Source organism: Pecten maximus, chromosome 9 (assembly GCF_902652985.1).
Source record: "Pecten maximus chromosome 9, xPecMax1.1, whole genome shotgun sequence".
In the NCBI taxonomy this organism is placed as follows: Eukaryota; Metazoa; Mollusca; class Bivalvia; order Pectinida; family Pectinidae; genus Pecten; species Pecten maximus.
The window spans coordinates 28,963,071-28,985,568 of NC_047023.1; the positions used below are offsets into that span (position 1 = coordinate 28,963,071).

At 35.2% G+C, this 22,498-nt stretch overlaps 1 protein-coding gene across 1 annotated transcript in view; it reads right to left on the bottom strand.

Moving 5' to 3' along the window:
* LOC117334667 (transient receptor potential cation channel subfamily M member 3-like) overlaps nucleotides 1-21,942 on the bottom strand; it is a gene marked incomplete at its 5' end in the record, with an annotated part of 177,653 nt that extends 155,711 nt beyond the window's left edge. Inside the window, 1 exon segment of the mRNA XM_033894419.1 lies at nucleotides 21,823-21,942. Within this exon segment, the coding sequence (XP_033750310.1) occupies nucleotides 21,823-21,915 (93 nt within the window).
* Nucleotides 21,943-22,498: the final 556 nt, after the last annotated feature.

Consider the following 22,498-nt stretch of genomic DNA (forward strand, 5'->3'; position numbering starts at 1 on the left):
CTCAGTCTACAAACAACAGTTTCTACTGTATCTCAGTCTACAAACAGTTTCTACTGTATCTCAGTCTACAAACAACAGTTCTTACTGTATCTCAGTCTACAAACAACAGTTCTTACTGTATCTCAGTCTACAAACAACAGTTTCTACTGTATCTCAGTCTACAAACAACAGTTTATACTGTATCTCAGTCGAAAACAACAGTTCTTACTGTATCTCAGTCTACAAACAACAGTTCTTACTGTATCTCAGTCTACAAACAACAGTTCCAACTGTATCTCAGTCTACAAACAACAGTTTCTACTGTATCTCGGTCTACAAACAACAGTTTCTACTGTATCTCAGTCTACAAACAACAGTTCCAACTGTATCTCAGTCTACAAACAACAGTTCTTACTGTATCTCAGTCTACAAACAACAGTTCTTACTGTATCTCAGTCAGAAAACAACAGTTCTTACTGTATCTCAGTCTACAAACAACAGTTCCAACTGTATCTCAGTCTACAAACAACAGTTCCAACTGTATCTCAGTCTACAAACAACAGTTCCAACTGTATCTCAGTCTACAAACAACAGTTTCTACTGTATCTCAGTCTACAAACAGCAGTTTCTACTGTATCACAGTCTACAAACAACAGTTCTTACTGTATCTCAGTCTACAAACAACAGTTCCAACTGTATCTCAGTCAGAAAACAACAGTTCCAACTGTATCTCAGTCTACAAACAACAATTCTTACTGTATCTCAGTCTTCAAACAACATTTCTTACTGTATCTCAGTATACAAATAGTTTCTACTGTATCTCAGTCTACAAACAACAGTTTCTACTGTACCTCAGTCTACAAATAAGTTTCTACTGTATCTCAGTCAGAAAACAACAGTTCTTACTGTATCTCAGTCTTCAAACAACATTTCTTACTGTATCTCAGTCTTCAAACAACATTTCTGTCTGTGTCCCAGTCGGAAAACAATAGTTCTTACTGTATCTCAGTCTACAAACAACAGTTCTTACTGTATCTCAGTCTACAAACAACAGTTTTTACTGTATCTCAGTCTACAAACAACAGTTCTTACTGTATCTCAGTCTACAAACAACAGTTTCTACTGTATCTCAGTCTACAAACAGTTTCTACTGTATCTCAGTCTACAAACAACAGTTCTTACTGTATCTCAGTCTACAAACAACAGTTCTTACTGTATCTCAGTATACAAACAACAGTTTCTACTGTATCTCAGTCTACAAACAACAGTTCCTACTGTATCAGTCTACAAACAACAGTTCCTACTGTATCTCAGTCAGCAAACAACAGTTCCGTCTGTATCTCAGTCAGCAAACAACAATTCATACTGTATCTCAGTCAGCAAACATTAATCATACTGTATCTCAGTAAGTAAACAATAGTTCCTTCTGTATCTAAGCAAACAACAGTTTCCAATGTATTTGAATTGGCCAACAACAGTTTCCAATGTATTTGAATTGGCCAACAACAGTTTCTCGGGACCTTTATCTCAATCTGCAAACAACAGTTCCAACAGGGCTTTTTCTCAGAGGTTTAGGATGGGGCGTTTTTGTCTCATTTTTTGGAAGAAAATTGTTGAATTGGGAAAGATTTTTTTCAGGAATAAACTGCAAATTTTGGAAATTTGGCTTAAATATGAAATAATTTCAATGGAAATGGAGCCCATTAAAGGCCCAAAAAATCCCTCAGAAAAGCCCTGTCATATCGCTCTCAAAATCAATATCACTTTTAATTTTCTGCAATCAACCTTAGCAAATTCCTCAATGCCAAATATTGGTTTTTATGTATCCTGATTTTGTTTGTATGACATATATACTAAGAAAGCTTTCTCCATATAATCTACAGAAGACCAAAATAACTTTAACTACTTCTGTTGTAAAATTTCACAGTGATAATTTCCTGGATTTGATTATTCTGGAAATTCATCAACAGTAGGCTTAAGACTTGCAGGAAGATACAAGAAACGTGTAACCAATGTAATGGGTATCGAGTCTGAGTCGTTCACTCAAAAGCTGAAAGATACATCATGTTGGTATATCACAAACACAATGCTTTATAGTTGCGCTATGTACACAATCAACTTCCTCAATATGTCCTTCAGCAAAAAAAAATATTTGGCTTTAAGCTTCATTAATAAAAGAGAAAGGCAAAATCATTGTAAAAGCAGCATTTGGGGTACAAATTAGCTAAGGCCACAAAGAACCAGCTGATTACTTAGTCCTCCTCAGTGTTAGCATATCCGTCTCATTATTGGCGTTTCAAACGATAGATGGTTGTTGTAAATCCTCATCACTATCATTGATTTTTCACCTTATTTTCAAATTAACTTTCCTCTGAGGTCTGAGGAAGATAATTCAGTTTTACAACAGCTTTTGTACATAATCTCACAGATTTACATATCTTTATTTCTCTTAATTCATTACTGTCATAGATATTCCCTCCAGGAAAATGTATACTGCAGATAGATAACCTTTAATCTTTTAATCAATCGAATAGACAGTCCCCTCAAGTATTACCAATATTCTGCCTGACAGCGTCAGGTTTCTAAGCTAGGAAAACAGGCAATAAGCACTTATACTAGATGGCATATATACTGTTGTTATTACCGCTGTCACCTGACTGATGATAGCAACAATAAACAAGACAGAATGATTTAAGACACTCACAGTCACTATACATGTCTTCTACAACAATACAGTAGACCTTGTGACTAGACAGTTGTCAATAACAACAGAAATCATACAGTAGACATGGTGACTAGACAGTTGTCAATAACAACAGAAATCATACAGTAGACATGGTGACTAGACAGTTGTCAATAACAACAGAAATCATACAGTAGACATGGTGACTAGACAGTTGTCAATAACAACAGAAATCATACAGTAGACATGGTGACTAGACAGTTGTCAATAACAACAGAAATCATACAGTAGATATGGTGACTAGACAGTTGTCAATAACAACAGAAATCATACAGTAGACATGGTGACTAGACAGTTGTCAATAACAACAGAAATCATACAGTAGATATGGTGACTAGACAGTTGTCAATAACAACAGAAATCATACAGTAGACATCATAGTGACTAGACAGTTGTCAATAACAGAAATCATACAGTAGATATGGTGACTAGACAGTTGTCAATAACAACAGAAATCATACAGTAGACATGGTGACTAGACAGTTGTCAATAACAACAGAAATCATACAGTAGACATGGTGACTTCAGACAGTTGTCAATAACAACAGAAATCATACAGTAGACATGGTGACTTCAGACAGTTGTCAATAACAACAGAAATCATACAGTAGACATGGTGACTTCAGACAGTTGTCAATAACAACAGAAATCATACAGTAGACATGGTGACTAGACAGTTGTCAATAACAACAGAAATCATACAGTAGACATGGTGACTTCAGACAGTTGTCAATAACAACAGAAATCATACAGTAGACATGGTGACTAGACAGTTGTCAATAACAACAGAAATCATACAGTAGACATGGTGACTAGACAGTTGTCAATAACAACAGAAATCATACAGTAGACATGGTGACTAGACAGTTGTCAATAACAACAGAAATCATACAGTAGACATGGTGACTAGACAGTTGTCAATAACAACAGAAATCATACAGTAGATATGGTGACTAGACAGTTGTCAATAACAGAAATCATACAGTAGACATGGTGACTAGACAGTTGTCAATAACAACAGAAATCATACAGTAGACATCATAGTGACTAGACAGTTGTCAATAACAGAAATCATACAGTAGATATGGTGACTAGACAGTTGTCAATAACAACAGAAATCATACAGTAGACATGGTGACTAGACAGTTGTCAATAACAACAGAAATCATACAGTAGACATGGTGACTAGACAGTTGTCAATAACAACAGAAATCATACAGTAGACATGGTGACTAGACAGTTGTCAATAACATCATATATCATACAGTAGACACACACACAGTTGTCAATAACAACAGAAATCATACAGTAGACATGGTGACTAGACAGTTGTCAATAACAACAGAAATCATACAGTAGACATGGTGACTAGACAGTTGTCAATAACAACAGAAATCATACAGTAGACATGGTGACTAGACAGTTGTCAATAACAACAGAAATCATACAGTAGACATGGTGACTAGACAGTTGTCAATAACAACAGAAATCATACAGTAGACATGGTGACTAGACAGTTGGACAATAACAACAGAAATCATACAGTAGACATGGTGACTAGACAGTTGGACAGTATGGGTCTAGATCATTTCTTTTTGCAATCTTTGTTAGACTTTATTCAAGGAACCTTCCACCAAATATCTTTATTCTAAAACATTTGGTTAGCCAGCTTGTTTCAACAAATTTCGCTCCTATGACCTTGAATATGGGCAACATTTTTCAGGATCAATTTATTCCATGAATCTATCAGCCAAATATCTTGATTCTTGGACTTTTGGTTATTGAGAAGAATTTGTTTGTCTCGATGCATCCCAGAAATCTATCAGCCAAATACCTGGTTTCTTGGACTTACGGTTATTGAGAAGAATTTGTTAAAATACTTCAGCAAATTTGAACGTTGGGTTAAGGTCCTTCTCTTGGCTAACTTTTGTCACTCTCACACAAATATCTTCACCTTGGCCGGCATTTCCAACCAAGGACTTACTAGATATCAATTACTCTATCCAACTCCAGATAATACACAGAAAATAGCATTTTAAATCACCTCTGATCAGGATAATTTTAAACAAATGATGAAAAACAGAGATATATATGGAAAAGTGATGAAAAACACAGAGATATATATGGAAAAGTGATCACCTTGTTGACAACAATAAGAGCATGCTATTGGGACTCTTTATGCCTTGGTAGCAACAAAATTGAATCATGTATGTCTGTATAAACCAATGGCATCCATGACCAAAAGAACTATAAATATTTGTTTGCAGTGTTGGATAATGAGTTGGCCTTTTCAAATATTCATTAATGAAGCACATGAACCTCGTCAAAAGTCTGTCTTTTCACATATTCACTAATGAAGAACAACCTCGTCAAAAGTCTGTCTTTTACATATTCAGTAATGAAGCACATGGACCTCGTCAAAAGTCTGCCTTTTTACATGCAGTATTCAATGAAGCACAACCTCATCCAAAGTCTGTCTTTTCACATATTCACTAATGAAGCACAACCTCGTCAAAAGTCTGCCTTTTTACATACAGTATTCAATGAAGCACATCCTCGCCAAAAGTCTGCCTTTTTACATACAGTATTCAATGAAGCACAACCTCATCAAAAGTCTGCCTTTTTACACACGGTATTCAATGAAGCACATCCTCGTCAAAAGTCTGCCTTTTTACATGTACGGTTAATTAACAATGAAGCACAACCTCCCCAAACCTTTATTACATGTCATATTAAAAGGAATGTGTACATGTGACAAGACCTTTATAGAAAATTTTGTTTTCACATACCTGAAAAAGATTTATAGTTTCAAACATGTATTTGGAATGTATGCATACTACGTAACAAAACAAAACTGCAATGATAGTGATGCTATATCCTGTGTTGTAGAGCCACCTCATGTTGTATCTGGAACCTGTACATTTAGTTTCATTATATGAATAATTAATATTTCAGGAGAAGGTTTGATTTGTTTTTTATATTGTTTAACGTCCTATCGATAACTATAGTCATTTAAGGATGACCTCCCGTCTGTGAGCTACATGTATATGGTGATTGTGTGTTTTCTGTCAGCCTCCTTGTGATAGTATGGAACTGATGTCAATTTTTATAGTCCTACCAAAGTTTAACATCCTATCGATAACTGTAGTCATTTAAGGATGACCTCCCGTCTGTGAGCTGCATATATATGGTGTGTGTGTGTGTGTGTTTTTTGTCAGCCTACTTGTGATAGTATGGAACTGATGCCGATTTTATAGTGCTACCAATGTATACTACGGAAGTTTACCAAAACATACCACATTATACTGCCAATGGGTGGACCAGACATATCAAACTCCAAATATGGCTGAGCATTAAAAGCAGGAATAGCAACATAGCAACTACCATTACGGCATTATACCAGTAATAAACAATGATATATGTCAGGGTATCAAAGCCTTCCTCACAGGAGTGAACACTCAACTAAAGGCCATAAGTGATGAGGCACTGCACGAGTTTGCAAAAAGCTATACAGAGTCCTGAGCTGAAATGGGTCTTACTCCGAGAACAATATGCACATTTTTATGGTATATCTGAACCCTAAAATTCTGCTGTTGTGTATCATCTATATAGCTATATATACACCAGATCGAGCTATGGGTTTAATAACAAAGGCCCATTTCAAAGAAACAAGTTCAAAGAGATCACTTTTACAAAAAAAACTGGCAATTCAAAGTCAATATTACTAGCTGTGTTTCTCATCTGCATATGAAATATTCATAACTATTATTTAGCAATGATGATAAATGAACCAAACAGAATTTCAACGATAAACTGTGAAATCTATGTAGTGCTTTGAAAGATAAAAATTCCTATAACAATAATCCAACATTATCTGTTGTTGATAGAAACAATATACTTCAGATTGCATTTCAAAATTTATGTGAAACAATTTCAGAATTGAAGAGCTCAGGTGGTGATTGAATCAATAATGCATTATAGATTGGCTATACATCACTGGAAACATGGGGACAAATCAGAAAACCATGTCTTGATCATCACATTATCCAGTGAGCCACCAAGCTTCCAGGATTAATTACACAATAAATACACGAAATCAATAGATAATTTTCCATCCAAAAGATACTTTGTTGTACAGCTCTCCAACCAATTAAGTCTTATCACCATCAAACTTCTACACCTAATTTGTATCTAAATGTCAGCTCCCCTCCAAGCTCAGCAACCACATTTTTATCGTTTTTTTCGCACTTCAGATTTTGATATAAAAATGGGTGTCACTTTCCGCGATGTGATATCCATAACTCTTGGATGGTTTAACAGAGTTTGGTGTTGTTTCACGCCTATTAATTGCAGCGGTACTTTGGGAATTTGTCCTGAATTATCAAAGCTTGGTTAAGTATCACTATTGATAAATGACATGTTCTTCAATGTTTATATCCTTCATTCCGAACGGATCCCATCATTCATGTTATGGCATCTACGGTATTTCATTATCAACCTCCTCACTTAACACAATGCACATAATGCATTTCACTTGATGCCTTAAGCATTTCTTCTAAGCAATCTACATATTCATTTTTAAATGGTGTTTTTTTTTCTTTTTATCTTGTATTTTCATTAATTCAATTTTTTTTTTTTTTTTTTTTCAATTTCCTCTCTATAAATTCAATACAAGCAATTCATTATAATTAGCCTAGCCTAGTCTAGCAGAATTTCCACCAAAGAAATTTCAGGAAGATGCCAGCCTAGCTGATCAATAACCATCAAAGAAATCTTGGTAAGTGACCGCCTAGCAGAATTACCACCAAAGAAATTTCAGGAAGATGACAGCCTAGTTGAACTACAACCAAAAAAATCTTTGTGACATTTTTTTCAAATGACTGATTTTAAACCAAGTCCTGCTGACAATGCCTTTTGGCAGTTTACTGGTGTCCTGCTAATGATGTCTTTTGGCGTTCTAGCTATGAAGAGGGTATTCCCTGCTTAATATCAAATTTCACGATATATTGAGGTTTATATTTTAAAAAGGTATGGTACCTAGTTAGTCCCATATATTTTCTTCCATTCACACAGGCAAAATGTGTTGTAGCACCTGTTATTGTCCCTGAAAATCGGAAGAGTTTTAGATTGTTATGTCACCAGAACCATGTGTAACTGTTTCAGTGCATTGTGCACACAAAACCAATGACAGGTGCACGTAGTAGCTCTGTGTTACTGGTTCAATATTTCCACTAATTTACTGATGTCAGGCCCCCAAAACAATGTGATTCAATTCTAATGGTTATTATTAATTGTTTTGATGCGTGTGAATTATATAAACGTAATTTACTGAAATATTTGAGAAAATTAGGATCAAGTTTAAGGTGTGAGAACGAAGAGATCACATCACTTTATTTGTAAGATAAATTACTATTTTGGAAGATAAACTTTTGATTCTGGTTAATAAATGATCAAAACATCAACATAACTTTAAATATTTTTGTTATTTATGAATTGGTTTCTGTCTTTCTGATGTCTGGAAACAACAGTACTGAATTTATATAACGGTAACGATACTGATACAAGTGTGTCTGCCTTCATCGGTAATGTAAACAAAAACGGTGGCACACCAGTAACAGGTACACCTGCGAGCTAATTATGGATCGAATTTTGCCGGAGTACCTAATAATTTCATTAAAGACAGCAAGGATCCATCTACTTTCACTTTTTCCGCTAATGCAGGTATCAACACGGAAATCTTGCCAGTACCTACATTTACTTGCTTATCATATTTGGAGTACTTTGAGAATTTTAACTGCCATTATACTTGAAAAGATCATCGAGGAAACAAATTGATATGCTGCCACATATATTCAAACACACACAGATCTTCCAAGCCACTCTCGGTACCAGAAATGGACAGACACAGCACTTGAAAAAAATTAAAGACGACTGCAATGGGCCTTGTTCAGCAAAAGGACATACAGGACTATTAGTCCAATAATGTTCTCATCAACACACTTGTTTTTCAGGTCAGTAATATCAGTGTAGGTCACTTGGCAGATAACACTGGATCAGTTCCTAGAGGGCAACCAGGTTACCTCCCTGATGAAAAAATATGGAAAGAGATCCAAAGAGATCCTTTCTAATTTCCAGAACAAATATCTGTGAATCAAGACAATAATAGTCCAAAAACACCTGCTAAAATAATTGCATATAATATGATTTACTTAAGATAAGTATTTTTATATGCAACCACGTTGAATCAAACCCAGCCATCTGACTTTATTAGCCCTAGACAAGATATAGTTAATGGCATATAAACATTGAGAGTAATACTCTGTAAAGGGCAATAACTCTGAAAATAAGGTGATTCATATCTAATATGTAATATCAGTTCAAAATGAAGGACAGCTGGCCATGGACAGATGCTGCATTAGAATTTGAATTTGAATATACCAATGTGTGAGAAAATGGAAGACAAAACACCAACACAAAAACAATGGCAGCATACAGTTCATGAAACATATACAGGTCAATAGCAATTATTCTTGGTAAAAAGGTTTTGAAAAATAAAATGGTAAAGAGAATTCTACAAACATGCTCTCCATTGATATGTTTTACAACAGCCGTTTTTATAATCTTTTACTCTGAACATTAAACAATACCACAGCTAGCTGGAAAAAGTGCCGATGTTAAGCAATAAGCTGAAATGTAATTGCAGAAGTCATTGATTGCCAGTATTATCATCCTACAAATCTCTCGGTCAGGATTTTAATATTTACTGTAACCGATGGTTCCTTCAGCAATCACATGCATTCATTGTGTTTGCTTTTCTATTTACAGTCCAACAAATTGATTTAAATCTTTTGATTGCATGACCAAAGGCCATCAACCATCTGAATCTTTGTACTATGAGTACTAAATTGGATAATGGTTCGTTACCTAGCTTACATAGTCACTGAGACAGAAAATCACAAATCCTATTCCTCAAAGTGAAATTTTACAATTTTCCAAAGCAATATGCTGTGCCAAACACTAAGTCTTAATACTTCAAAAGAGTAACCATGCATTTTGTATATATTTCATGTGTACAATTAAAACCATTATCATGGAACATTACATGCTACAGCTGCTACCTTCAATAACTATAATTAATGTTTCCTTCTATTCTTGCATAAAACATGACGTTTTAACATCAAGGAGCATTAAATTATAACCTACCTTCATAGACTTGTTTCCTTCTATTCTTATATAAAACATGACGTTTTAACATCACAGAGCATTAAATTATAACCTACCTTCATAGACTTGTTTCCTTCTATTCTAAGATAAAACATGACGTTTTACGAAGACTTTGAGCTTTATCACTGATAATAGAACAGATCATTCCTCATTGTTTCCATGTGTAAATATATATATACATATTACACTAGCAAATCTATGCTTTTACATCAAATAAAACATTTTACAAATGTCTGTGTATTGTATAAAGGAATTAGTCAATAGATCAGAGGCTTCAATTTTAAATTGTAAACATTGTTGTATACAATGCAATTGACAGTTGTTTTGATAGCTTTTTCAAAATAACTGTGCCACATTTCCCTTATGTTTGAAATCGAATTCCTGTATATCTAAATATTTACAGAACTCCCCTATGTAATGATCTGAAATTGCGAATATACAAATGTACGACTATGAATGATAGAATATATTTTCATCTGAGAGAAGGAGACTCATCATCATTGCTTCTTGATTGTATGAGAATTGGATCCATCCTTGCTCATAACAGATATGAGCCTCATAACAGATATGAGAGTATCAGGGCACTAATTCATCTTTCGGGGTCACCTCAATCTCCTAGGTATCGACACTTAACATTAGTGAAGAATCATAGAAATCCAGACCAACCTGCCATGGATACAGGTGTATACAAGAGGTATCACCAAAAATCCATATAATGTGTGCATAAAATATCAAGTCCTGAAACATCTTCTTTTTTTAACGGACCATCGAAAGAGTCTCTGAGTTGGGGTCACTGTTTTACCATACAAGAACCATCTCTGTTCAGTGTTCAAGGATTAATGGGCACTTAATCATCCTTGTTCTGGAATGTGAGAGAGTGGGTACCTTTATCTCGGGAGTTAAGTACCATAGTCCTAATAAGAGATCTGAGAGTAATCTTTACTTGGACATCGGAGAGAATAAGGGCAGTATCAATTTAGCTCAGGGATAAGAAAATACCAGTAATGCTACTTCATCGTGTTTATTCAGGGTTCGTCAAGCAGCTAAGAGTGAGTGGGTTTTACACTGATCATCTTTGGACCAACATTAGAAACTATCCACTTCATCTTGACCAGTTGAGATTGACTAAGGGTTCATTAAAAAAATATGCATATATAATATTATATAAGTGTGCAGTAATAGTGAATTAAGAAACATGATGTGTGGTCAGCTGCAATGTACTAAAAACAGAGATTGGCCATGTTGAGTAGTAACAACAGAAGAGATAGAGCTCAGTACAAGTAGAGAGATATTGGGTCTGTTCAGTTGACAGTAGCTAGTCATTAGCTATATATAGAAGGTGTGCAAAAGACCTCTTACTGCTGGCTTTGTCATCGCTCGACATGGTATTAACAAGCTAGAAATTAAATCAACTAGAAACTTAATCAACTGCAGAAAATAGAATTATTCTTGGTGTCCGTCCTCAAACAAAAGGAGCTACCAGTCCTTGACATTACAGACCACACTATGTAGCCATTTCTACCACTATTACTATTTCAAAATTGCTACTATATGTCCAAGTACCCACGGAAACATAAAAAGGCAATAATTCCTCTACGACAACAAGATGTATAATCACTCACTGCTACCCATGCAACTTCAAATTTCATCTACGTCAATTATGTGGATACTTGCGCTGATTACCTCTTCATTCAACAATTGGTAGGCTAAGTTAATTCACATTAAAAAAAAAAATTGTAGCCCTTCCATGTATCATATAATACAACTCACCCAGTATCATGGCCCTAACTCTCTTGCTTATTTTGAACCCCCAAAAAATGTATATTAATCACATTTGATCTCTGTGACCTTGAGAGTAGGTCACTTTCATATGACCTTGAGAGTAGGTCACTGTCATTCATTTTAACATTCATCCCAGCATACTACTGGCCAAATATGACTCTCAGGAACTTGGTTATTGAAAAGTTGCTTAAAGAAACTTTAAACACATTTCACCCCTATGACCTTGAAAGGTCGAGTGGTTAAGGTGTCCCGACACTTAATCACTAGCCTTCCACCTCTGGGTTGCAAGTTCGAAACCTACGTGGGACAGTTGCCAGGTACTGACTGTAGGCTGGTGGTTTATCTCCGGGTACTCCGGCTTTCCTCCACCTCCAAAACCTGGCACGTCCTTAAATGACCCTGGCTGTTAATAGGACGTTAAACAAAAACAAACCATAACAAACCTTGAAAGTAGGTCAAGGTAATTAAACCCCCAGATTTAAGTAAATCTTCATCCCAGCATGCTATTGACCTTATATCATGACCCTGGCCTTCTTGGTCATTGAGAAGTTAAAAATGTAAATTGTTTAAAAGATTCACGAAGACAGACAAAAGTGATTAGAAGAGGCCACCAGGGACTTCGCCAGTAAGAAAATGTTTTCTCATCAGTTTCATTTAAAATCCACTGAACACTTCAGGCTTAATATAAAACAGGCATATGAGTTTTTAAAAACTAGCCGTGATATTTCAACTTTAGTACTCAAAACAAAATCAATTCTTAACTTGAATTTCCCTTTAATGGAAATATCCATGTCACACAGGAAATGAATGATCTCACCAGAGACACCACCTTATAACAACCCTACATGTTATACTGTTGTTTACTATCTCGACACCACCTTATAACAACCCTACATGTAATACTGTTGTTTACTATCTCGACACCACCTTATAACAACCCTACATGTTATACTGTTGTTTAAGGTATCTCAAATTATAAAGGTACTCAAGTTACTCTTCAAGGAAACAAGCATTCAACTTTTAAAAAACAAGGTTCTGCTCCAAACAAATACCATTTCCCATTCTTTAACGTAAAGTTTTACAGCCTCAGTCCTAAATGACAAGAAATCGATAAGGATAAAATCACAGACCATTACTGATTGGCTGACGTTGTCCCTATGTCAGAGCAATCCACAGATATCAATTAGTGTGATGGAGTCTTGTGTGGAGACTGCAGGAGTCAATCTGATGTGTTCAACATCACAAGATACAAGTCAAGCATTAGACCACTAACAACATCAAAAGTCAATTTTAGTTAATTAACCACACTCAAATTTAAATGTACGAGTAACCTTTAGGCAACCAACATCTCAGTCTCAGAGTTAACTTTTGTAGGATTACAGATAGTAAATTAAATTTATAACTTACCATTACAAGGTGACTGAGGTTTTAAATAACAGTGATATATGATAAACATATAACTTACAAAATTTCAAGTTAACTGACGGTTTAATTAGCAGTGTTATATGTTAAATTTATAACTTAAAGTTAACTGATTAACTCTTTCAGCACCATGTAACTTAAGGGAAAGAACTCTCTACACACCAAGTAACTTAATTTTAATTAATTGTATTTCAAAAGACATCATTTTATCATTTCCTTATGGATTTTCATGTATGACCTATCAAATTAAAGAGTATGTTCTCTATTTTTAGTTTGTCGACACAAATACATCATATCGCTGACAATGTACAGGTAATACAGGTAAAAATACCTGGATTGCAGGTGAATTTTATATATTTCAATTATGGTTGTAATTTTGGCAATAAAATCCTTATAAATTAATTTTTTGTTCTTTGTGTTGTTAATCAATATCCTGAAATCAAGACAACATGTGTACTTGACCCAGGTATCGCACCATATCCAGGTGAATTGATAACGAGAATCATAAAGGTAAGCACAAACACACAAAATAAGTTAGTGTTTTCTGTTATTATTCGACTTCAAATGTGACTAGCGATTTCTTTGAATACATCATCAGAGTAGAATAACTGGAAAAACTCCAAGCCAGATGCCGACCCATCTAACACGCGTGTCGGCCCAACAATCTCGCCAAATTGACGAATATTCCTGTTGTTTTCAACTTTGGCCCACGTGTTGAACTGGCGAGTTTCAAAGACATCGGCAGGTTCGAAGCCCTCAAACTCCTCTTCGTCGTCACTATCACCGAACTGGTTTCTAAATGCTCTTTCTAAATCTTCTCTGACATTATTATCATCAACATTAACTAAATCAAATGCACCTAGTCCATCAAATTCCCCCTCAGAAGCGATCGACTCAGAGTCACTTTCGTCCGCCATTTTTGGTTTTGAGACCACAACACACTACCTCGGAAAATCCCCTTTCATAAAGGTATTTCACATGATTATTGGCTTTTCATATCTAAAACCTAGATGAGTTCCGAGTGTGATATATAATTATAGTAATGACGTCAAGAGGGAAACGTCTCGGATTGACCAATCGTAATACTTCGTTGCTAAATTTAGGTCTACCTGGAGACCGGTTTATCGGTCTATGGGGGCGAACTCAAAACGATTTCCGGACCGATTTTTCGGCCTGCGGTGCTGAAAGAGTTAAAAGGGTTTATTTATTAGTGTTAAAATTCATAGCTCACACTTTCAAGTTAACTTTATGTTTAACAAGAATTACACATATCTTGCCTGCCCTTCGTTGTCAGTATGGTTAAGTATCAGCAAACTCTAAAATCAACTTAAATTTCAGTATTTTTTCCAAAAACATGGAAAACAAATACCGAATTTCACAGAATCACTAATTCTAAAAATTCACCTAAATGTCATTTTTACCCAAAATCTCTCTTTCTGAAGAGAAGAAAATACATCTGATCTATATTAGAATTCACTCCAATTTTGTTATAAACTAATTTGTAGAGGCAGTAAAGAATACCTTTTCAAAGAACATATTTACATCCAAGGTATACTAACAAGAGGCAAAATGATAGGTAACTTGACTGAAGTTGATAATTGTATTCTTAAAATGATGATTGCAGCTGAGTATGACCTATCAAATAATATTGTCAGATGGCAACAATTTTCATCCTTTTCCAAGTCCAATGGTACAACACATCCTCATTACCAGATAAATACATTATTTCCCACAGAATACTACCAACCAATACAAAAATACCTGGACATTACCAGATAAATACATTATTTCCCACACAGTGGCGTAGGAAGTCGTCAAAAAGTGGGGGGGCAAAATTTTTTTTAACCTTAAATTTTACGCACTAAACAAATCGTATGCCATCTCCGCAAAATTAGGCAATAATTATCATTTCAACATCCCATGATAATTTTGATAATTTATGTAGTACAAAATAAGTTATTTACGCAAATCAGGATATACAATGTATTATTTATGGCAAAACATGAATCACCAGGCCCGGCCAGGATTTTCGAAAGGGCGGGGGGTCCAGTAATTTATTAATAATGCGAGCGCCGTAGGCGCGAGCCGATTTTTTTTTCTTTTTTTTTTCTTTTTACGAGGGGTCTGAGGGGCCGCCCAGCGGGTCCAGGGCAGCGCCCTGATAGGGTGTTCAAGGGGGTCCAAGCCCTCCGCGGAAAATGAATATAGCACATTTCAAATATTGGGGATCAGGCGCGGATCCAGGAGTTTTTGAAAGGGGGTCCAGTAATAAAGTGATCATGCGAGCGCCATAGGCGCGAGCCGATTTGTTCCCCCTTTTTGCGAGAGGTCTGGGGGCCGCCCAGCGGGCCCAGGGTAGCGAAGCACCCCTGTGGATCTGCAATCGAAAGGGGGGGGGGGGGCAGTAATTTAGTGATAAAGCGAGCGCCGTAGGCGCAAGCCGATTTTTTTTTGTATTTCCTCGTACCTGTCGGTAATTAGTATCACTCTATTCACGTTAAAACCGCGCATTCTTATTCATGTTGTGTTTCTGTCTTGTTCTCATTATGAACTCAATTAACTTCACAAATTATCATCAACTTATTGAATCTATGTGATGAAGTTAAGCAAAATTTCGTATTAAGATATAAATATTGACTTACCAGGCTATTGCAGACGACCGACACACAGGCCTGAGGATTGATATACTAGTATAAAAGTAGGAATGTTCCGGATTTACAAGATAAAGTTTTTATCGTTGCCTTCAAGGAAACATTATCGGTTCGAAAATATACAGATATTTATCGAAATGAATATATAAATTCGTGTTTTTCCCCTTTTTTAGATTTTGGATGTCAAAAAGTGGGGGGGCAAAAAGATATGTTTGCCCCCCCACTGAAAAAAGTGGGGGGGCAATTGCCCCCCCCTGCCCCCCCGCTTCCTACGCCACTGCCACAGACTACTACCAACCAATACAAAAATACCTGGACATTAGGGGATCTTGTTTGATCAAAGTGCAGAAAAATATATTACAAGGAAATTTTCTAAACATTCATTATGCATGTATAAATTAGTTAAATAGAAAATCTGTCATTAACACCTATTGTTTTAAGTTGAAGAGATTTCTTATAATAAACTGCTGCCATGGATTCCTATATATAGGATCTTTATCTCTGTGTGCCCTTGACAAAGACTTTCGACACTGACCTCTACTGTCTTTCCAATTATGTAAATAGCGAATCACAGACGGTATGACAGAGTAAATCGTGTCTAAGTTTGTCACCAAAACCAAAAGCAGCTGCACCAAGGTGTTAAACTCCTTTTCCTGTCTCTACGTATAACCAACACATCTAATCTCCATCTATATCGTCTTCCAAGAATCTACTATCATTTCCACAGAAATCTATTCCTTGGGAATTTCTTTATATCCCTGCTAAGTGTCCATCGTGGTTTATAACCGATATATCTGGCATAGCGCTAATTTTCTGGAAATCAAAATGTGCATATATATAAAACTGAGCTGGGTGGTTATTTTGTGTAAGGCTATCACAACAGAGAAACATGAAAACAGGGCTGCTACGTACAGTATAACAAACGGTATATTGAATTCTTAGGCCCACACCAATTTTATTCATTGTTCGTCAGATTTATCGCTTGTGTTTTAGAAATTTAAAACAAAAATAAAATAGCTCACCGGCGGCAGCAATCACACTATGCACACATTTTTTATGTATGTATAAGCATGTTATTTTGAAATTGTACATCACATAATATCGCTCCTAGACCTCTAATGGATGTATAAACCAAAAACTGACCCCAACATCTTTAAGCAAATTTTGGTGCCAAAAAACCTCTGGACCTCTAATGAATTAATTTATAAACCAAATTAGAAGGGTGTGAGGTGTACACTTTTTGACTTACCCCAAAAACTTTAGAGTGGATTTTGGTGCTAAAAAAGTTAAGTCCACAAAATGGTAAAAAAAATTCTGCATGATTTTGCCATAACATCAATCCAAGACCTCTAATTAATTTATAAACAAAATAAGAAATGGGTGAGGTGTATACTTTTGGACTTACAAGCTTTCCAAAAACTTATCCCAAAGTGGGGTGGGATGCCAACGCCGGGGGTACAGCATTAGTTTACGGTTACTTGTAACCTGTGAGCTAACAAATTTGTTAATATATTCCGTTCTGTCAAAACACGAAGAAAACATTTGAAGCAAATTTGGGATGTGTCAAAATGGGTATTTTTTCATATTTGTCACTACAGAACCTGGTCGCCATAATGTATTTCTTAGTTTGCCATACAGCGCGAATACAAATATCACATGTTATTTATACATTGCCAGGGCCTAAATTTGCAATCAGCTGTCTCGTGCGTGGTATATTTTGCAATGTAAAAAACTAAATTTACCCTAAAATATGCGACATATATTCCTGTGTTTTTGTTTCTGTCACAGATGCACTCCAATGATCATGCATACAATCTAATAACCTAAACGTGCATATTGGTCAAATTTAAGTCTTGGCATTTTTTCTTGGCCAGTCATGGTCGCGAGCTTTCAATGGAGTTTGCCAAAAAATTCTTACTTTACATTTTTCATTTGACAAGTTCACAATATTCAAAATAGTGTCAGTTATAAACAACCGGAGTTTGAACTAATACAAGCTAAAAAAATGTGTGTTCGAACTATCTTCGTGTTCGAACTACCCGGAGGTACACGGTATATATATCCCAATGGTAAGTAGCCATTGGCCTATATTTAATTTATAATATATGCTGGATATATATTTGGATCTGGAATGCAATACCTGAAAAAAAGAATCTCAACATGTTTTACTTATACAGGAAACTTATCTTGAATCTGGAATGCTGGACTTGACTTTTGAATGTTAGACTTGAATCCAGAAAACTTACATACTTGAACCTTTCCAGTTTATGAGGCGATGCAGCCTCTATTACCAAATGTGCAGAAAATGTATCCTATGGTGCGAAAAAAATGAGAAATGGAAGATGACTGGCAAGGTTCTTACGTTTTCCAGACAATTATTTCTGTCTAAACATTCTGGTTTTTTCATTTCGGTTTCTTCATTTAACAGTGGGAAGATATTACACAGTGCCATGGAAAAAGCAATGCAATGAAGATATGAAAAGAATGTTTAATACCAAGAGCATGCCAACATATAAACAGGGCTTGGAGTGTACGAGTTTCCCTTGTACAATGGCTGCAAGGAAGCTCCAGACCAGTCCTTATGGAGAGTGCACTGGTGCTGAGGATCAGAGGGCCCACTAGGCAGTGAGACATCATAATGGCTATATAAGGTAGAAAAGGTCAAGCTGGAAGTATGATCCACAGACAGGCAGCAATTTGGATAATCACTGCAGACTCAGGATGTGGTTGACAAGGTCTGTATGGCCTCAGCAATCAGCTAGTGGTTTGTATTTATTGGTAAATGGACACTTTAAACTAGTACAAAATACCTAGTGCATTCTCAATGTTTTTGTTACTGCCACCTAATGCTTTTAGATTGGGAAAGTAACTGGGGGTTTAGCCAAGGAGAGGCTACTTATATTCCAACATACTGAACAAAAATACAGATACAATATCTGACTCCAGGACACTCTACTTTGCTCTGGTGTACTTAACTTTATTTGATTTGATTCTAAGATGTTATGATAGATTCTGGGATACAATAACTGGCTCCATTATAAACATGCACTTTTAAATTCCCTGTAACATCATTTCCCACAAGACAACAATCAATTATGACAACATGCTCTGGAACATAACATCCCAATAACCTTAAAGCGTTCACCCTGGACTAACAGTTTATGTTAGGAACAACAATCAATTTCAATGTCTAACATCATGTAAATTTAGCCTACAAACATATAAACTTTTACTTAAATCCCAGGCGTCTGCTTCTGGTTAGTATTTATTAAAAAAAGATATTAGTCTTACTCCTACTATATCAATAAGGTGTAACATTCGAGAAACCGGAAGTGAGGGGTAGAGCTTCGATTCACTTTGAATTTAAGTTTAATCCGATTAAAATATCAAATGCACACAAAACTTTGGTAACGTATCATGGTTTAGAATCATTAAATATCAATGCATGTTAATCTTTAGTCGTATGACAGTGATTTAAAGATGAGAAGATGGATCAAAAGCGATCATGATGGCCAACGATGCATCGACTGTGGAACAGAGGTAGTCTGTTTATTTTAGTGGTATGCAAGATTGGTTGACAGCTCTATAAACAATACTAACTATAATTGTTGATCAGTCAAGTCTACTTCTATTCCATAGTCGATGCATCATAGATCTTTAAGTGTTACACCTTGTTGATAAAGTATTAGTAGGGTATAATATTTTTTTCTTTTATTACTAACCAGTACCTGTGCTTAATTATTGTTAGTATTTTCACTTAATTTCAATAGAGTGTAATTATTATCAAGGATTGACTTACGTGTATGATTAAATATGGTATATACTATAGACTGGCCACCAGCCCTAAGTTTTTTGTAAATAATTGCCTGGCTAAATTCTAATACTAGATTATCTCCCCTTGTTTGAAACTTTTCCTAGAGACCAAATATATTAAGCTTGATGTTTTTATTTCTTGAAACAGGGGTCAGTTTGAGTTAATTCTGATAACTTTTAAATACATGTAGGCTAATGTTGACTAAAAAGACACTTCTGCCCCCATTAATTAGCAATAATCTATTAAGAGTTTTTTAACATGATTTATAATTCAAATAGTTAACTACAAATTTTATTTTTCTTGACTCTGAAATAGATATTTCACAATACCTAGCCAGAAGTCTTCTATGGCAAATGTTGGTATTTAAGTAAGGTAAGGTTTAGAAAAAAAATTGTAAGCCATTAAAAAAATATATAGTCTTTTAATTGTGATACTGGGAAGTTGGGGGGTATATTTTTGCACCTTGGAACTAAGCCAAACTTTTGATATTAAAACTTAATTAACTTCAAAACTGTCTATGTATACATTACTAAATCAATTTGTTACAGTGAAAGCCTTAACAAGCTATAAAGTTGATAAATGGTGCAAAAATACAACTTACAACATGTACCTCAATAACACTAAATCGAGTGTGGTCATAAATTCAGTGTTAAATAATTCACACACACAAAAAAACAGTTATCATGTAAAATATCTTACTACAAATGTGGTCATAAATTCAGTGGTAAATAATTCACAATATACTAACAGTTATCATGTAAAGTATCATACTACTAATGTGGTCATAAATCAGTGGTAAATAATTCACAATATACTAACAGTTATCATGTAAGCATAATCCTAATAATGATGTGGTTATAAATCTTCATTCATAAATTGACTTTTATTCTTATTGCTTGTGGCTTTTCAATCAGAAATTAGGAAATCTAGATCATTTATATGTGAGGCTTCTTACTTCAAGCTTTGATAGCAGAAGATGAAACCAAACACAGCATTCAATTACATGTACTGTTGTACCACACCTTGTATGGCCCTAAAGCAGTATCCTTTATTTTAACTATTTGTTTGAATTAACGAGTTGTATGACCCCGGATCATTACACTGTAACAGTACACCCTGATCCTGATCTGGTAAGGTATAGTTCACTCTCGTTATGACTCCCAGCGGTAGTAGAACATTCAGCAATATTCTGCCCTACCTAAATTTTTTGCATGGTGTTCTTGGAATCTAATTAGGCTCACAGGAGTTCTCTCCCTTTAGTGGGGTTTTTTTTGGCAGAATTTTACATTGTTGGGTCTAGAGGGAAATACAAAGAACTGTAACTCAGTCTCTAAATGAATTATCTACAAGTAGAAATAGAATCTCTATGGAAAAAAAGGTGTGTAGCTCATTACACAGATTTTGTTTTAGCAGCATCATTATTTCTTTTAGTATTGACCTTTACCAACTTCATGTCAAGAAAACTTAACACACATTATGATGCGACAGTTTTATATTTCAACAAAGGTAAAACAGCCATATTGATCAGGGAGTTGTTAAGTATCCTGATACTTGGAATTAATTTTCAATGTCCTCAAATTTAACACATATATAGTAGTTGTTATAGTAGTTATTATACTATTTTGTTGGTGATATTTCTTGTGATTTGCATCCCAACCTTTGTTTAGACCCATTTTTTTTTTTTTTTTTTTTCATTTCGTGTACATGAGCTTGAAATAAATAAACTGATTGATATTCCTGTAATCTCATCAGAACTTCATCATGCCATGTATTACAGGTTGTAACCACTTACCTTCACATCACATATTACAGAAGCACTGGCTTCAGCAGCAATTTTTCATAACCAAATTAATTTTACACCTACCTTTCAGATTGATTCAGACAGAAAAGGCATACGTCGTTATAACAAAAAGTAGTATTTTTTACAGTATAACACAAAAGACATTTGCTTGGAATTAGAGGGAGAAAAGAAGTAAATTTTCACAGCGAAATCACATAATACATTGGTTGGAATATAGGGCATATATAATATACATGAATATGTTTAGGCAAACCTTAGAAAGATACAGGTTACTACCACATGGACAGGTTTGTATTAGGATTTTTGTTTGATCTAAAGCATGTATGGACAATTTTTTTCAGTTCTTGTCAAAGATGAGGTGTCTTGTTGCGCTATGACAATAATGTACTAAATAAAGCATGCTCACCCCTGGGATCTGTCCACTCAGCTGGCGCACCAGGGATAAGGAACCAGTAGCATGCTGTTCATCCTTATGGGTTGAACCCCGCAATGTTGTCATCCTGTTCTACATTGAATTTTACCATGCCTGAAAATAAAAGCAAGACACATAATGCTCTGAAGCAAATTCAACATTTTACATAATATTTACTTCTATTTTAAAAGTTTGTTTATTCATGTGCATCTGTGGACTAAATGATTTGTTTCAATTATTGAAATAAAAAAAATGTTAAAAAGTGTACCAAGTTCTAGTCTCTACCAAACAAGATCATTTCAACACAGATATCAAAATAAAGCATCTAGATTTAATTCAATTTATGCATTAGGGCTTATTTAAATAAGGAATTTCAGGAAAATAAAATTTGATACAGTTTTCAGTGTTGACAATGAGTTTGTCCATTTATATCTGATTTCTTTATAGAACGAACCTGGATCACTGTAGAATATCTATGATTAAATCTACTTTCATGTGTCCATGTGTTATACTAATATTAATTTATAAAATATGTCCAGTCTGGGTGGGCAACTGACTGGCACTCTTTTGAAGCCAAAAGGTTCCACACACAGGAAAGTTTGGCTTCCAGGTAATCATAGATTTTGTCCATATCAAAGATTGAGTTTCACTCTCTGCCATGCTGTTACCA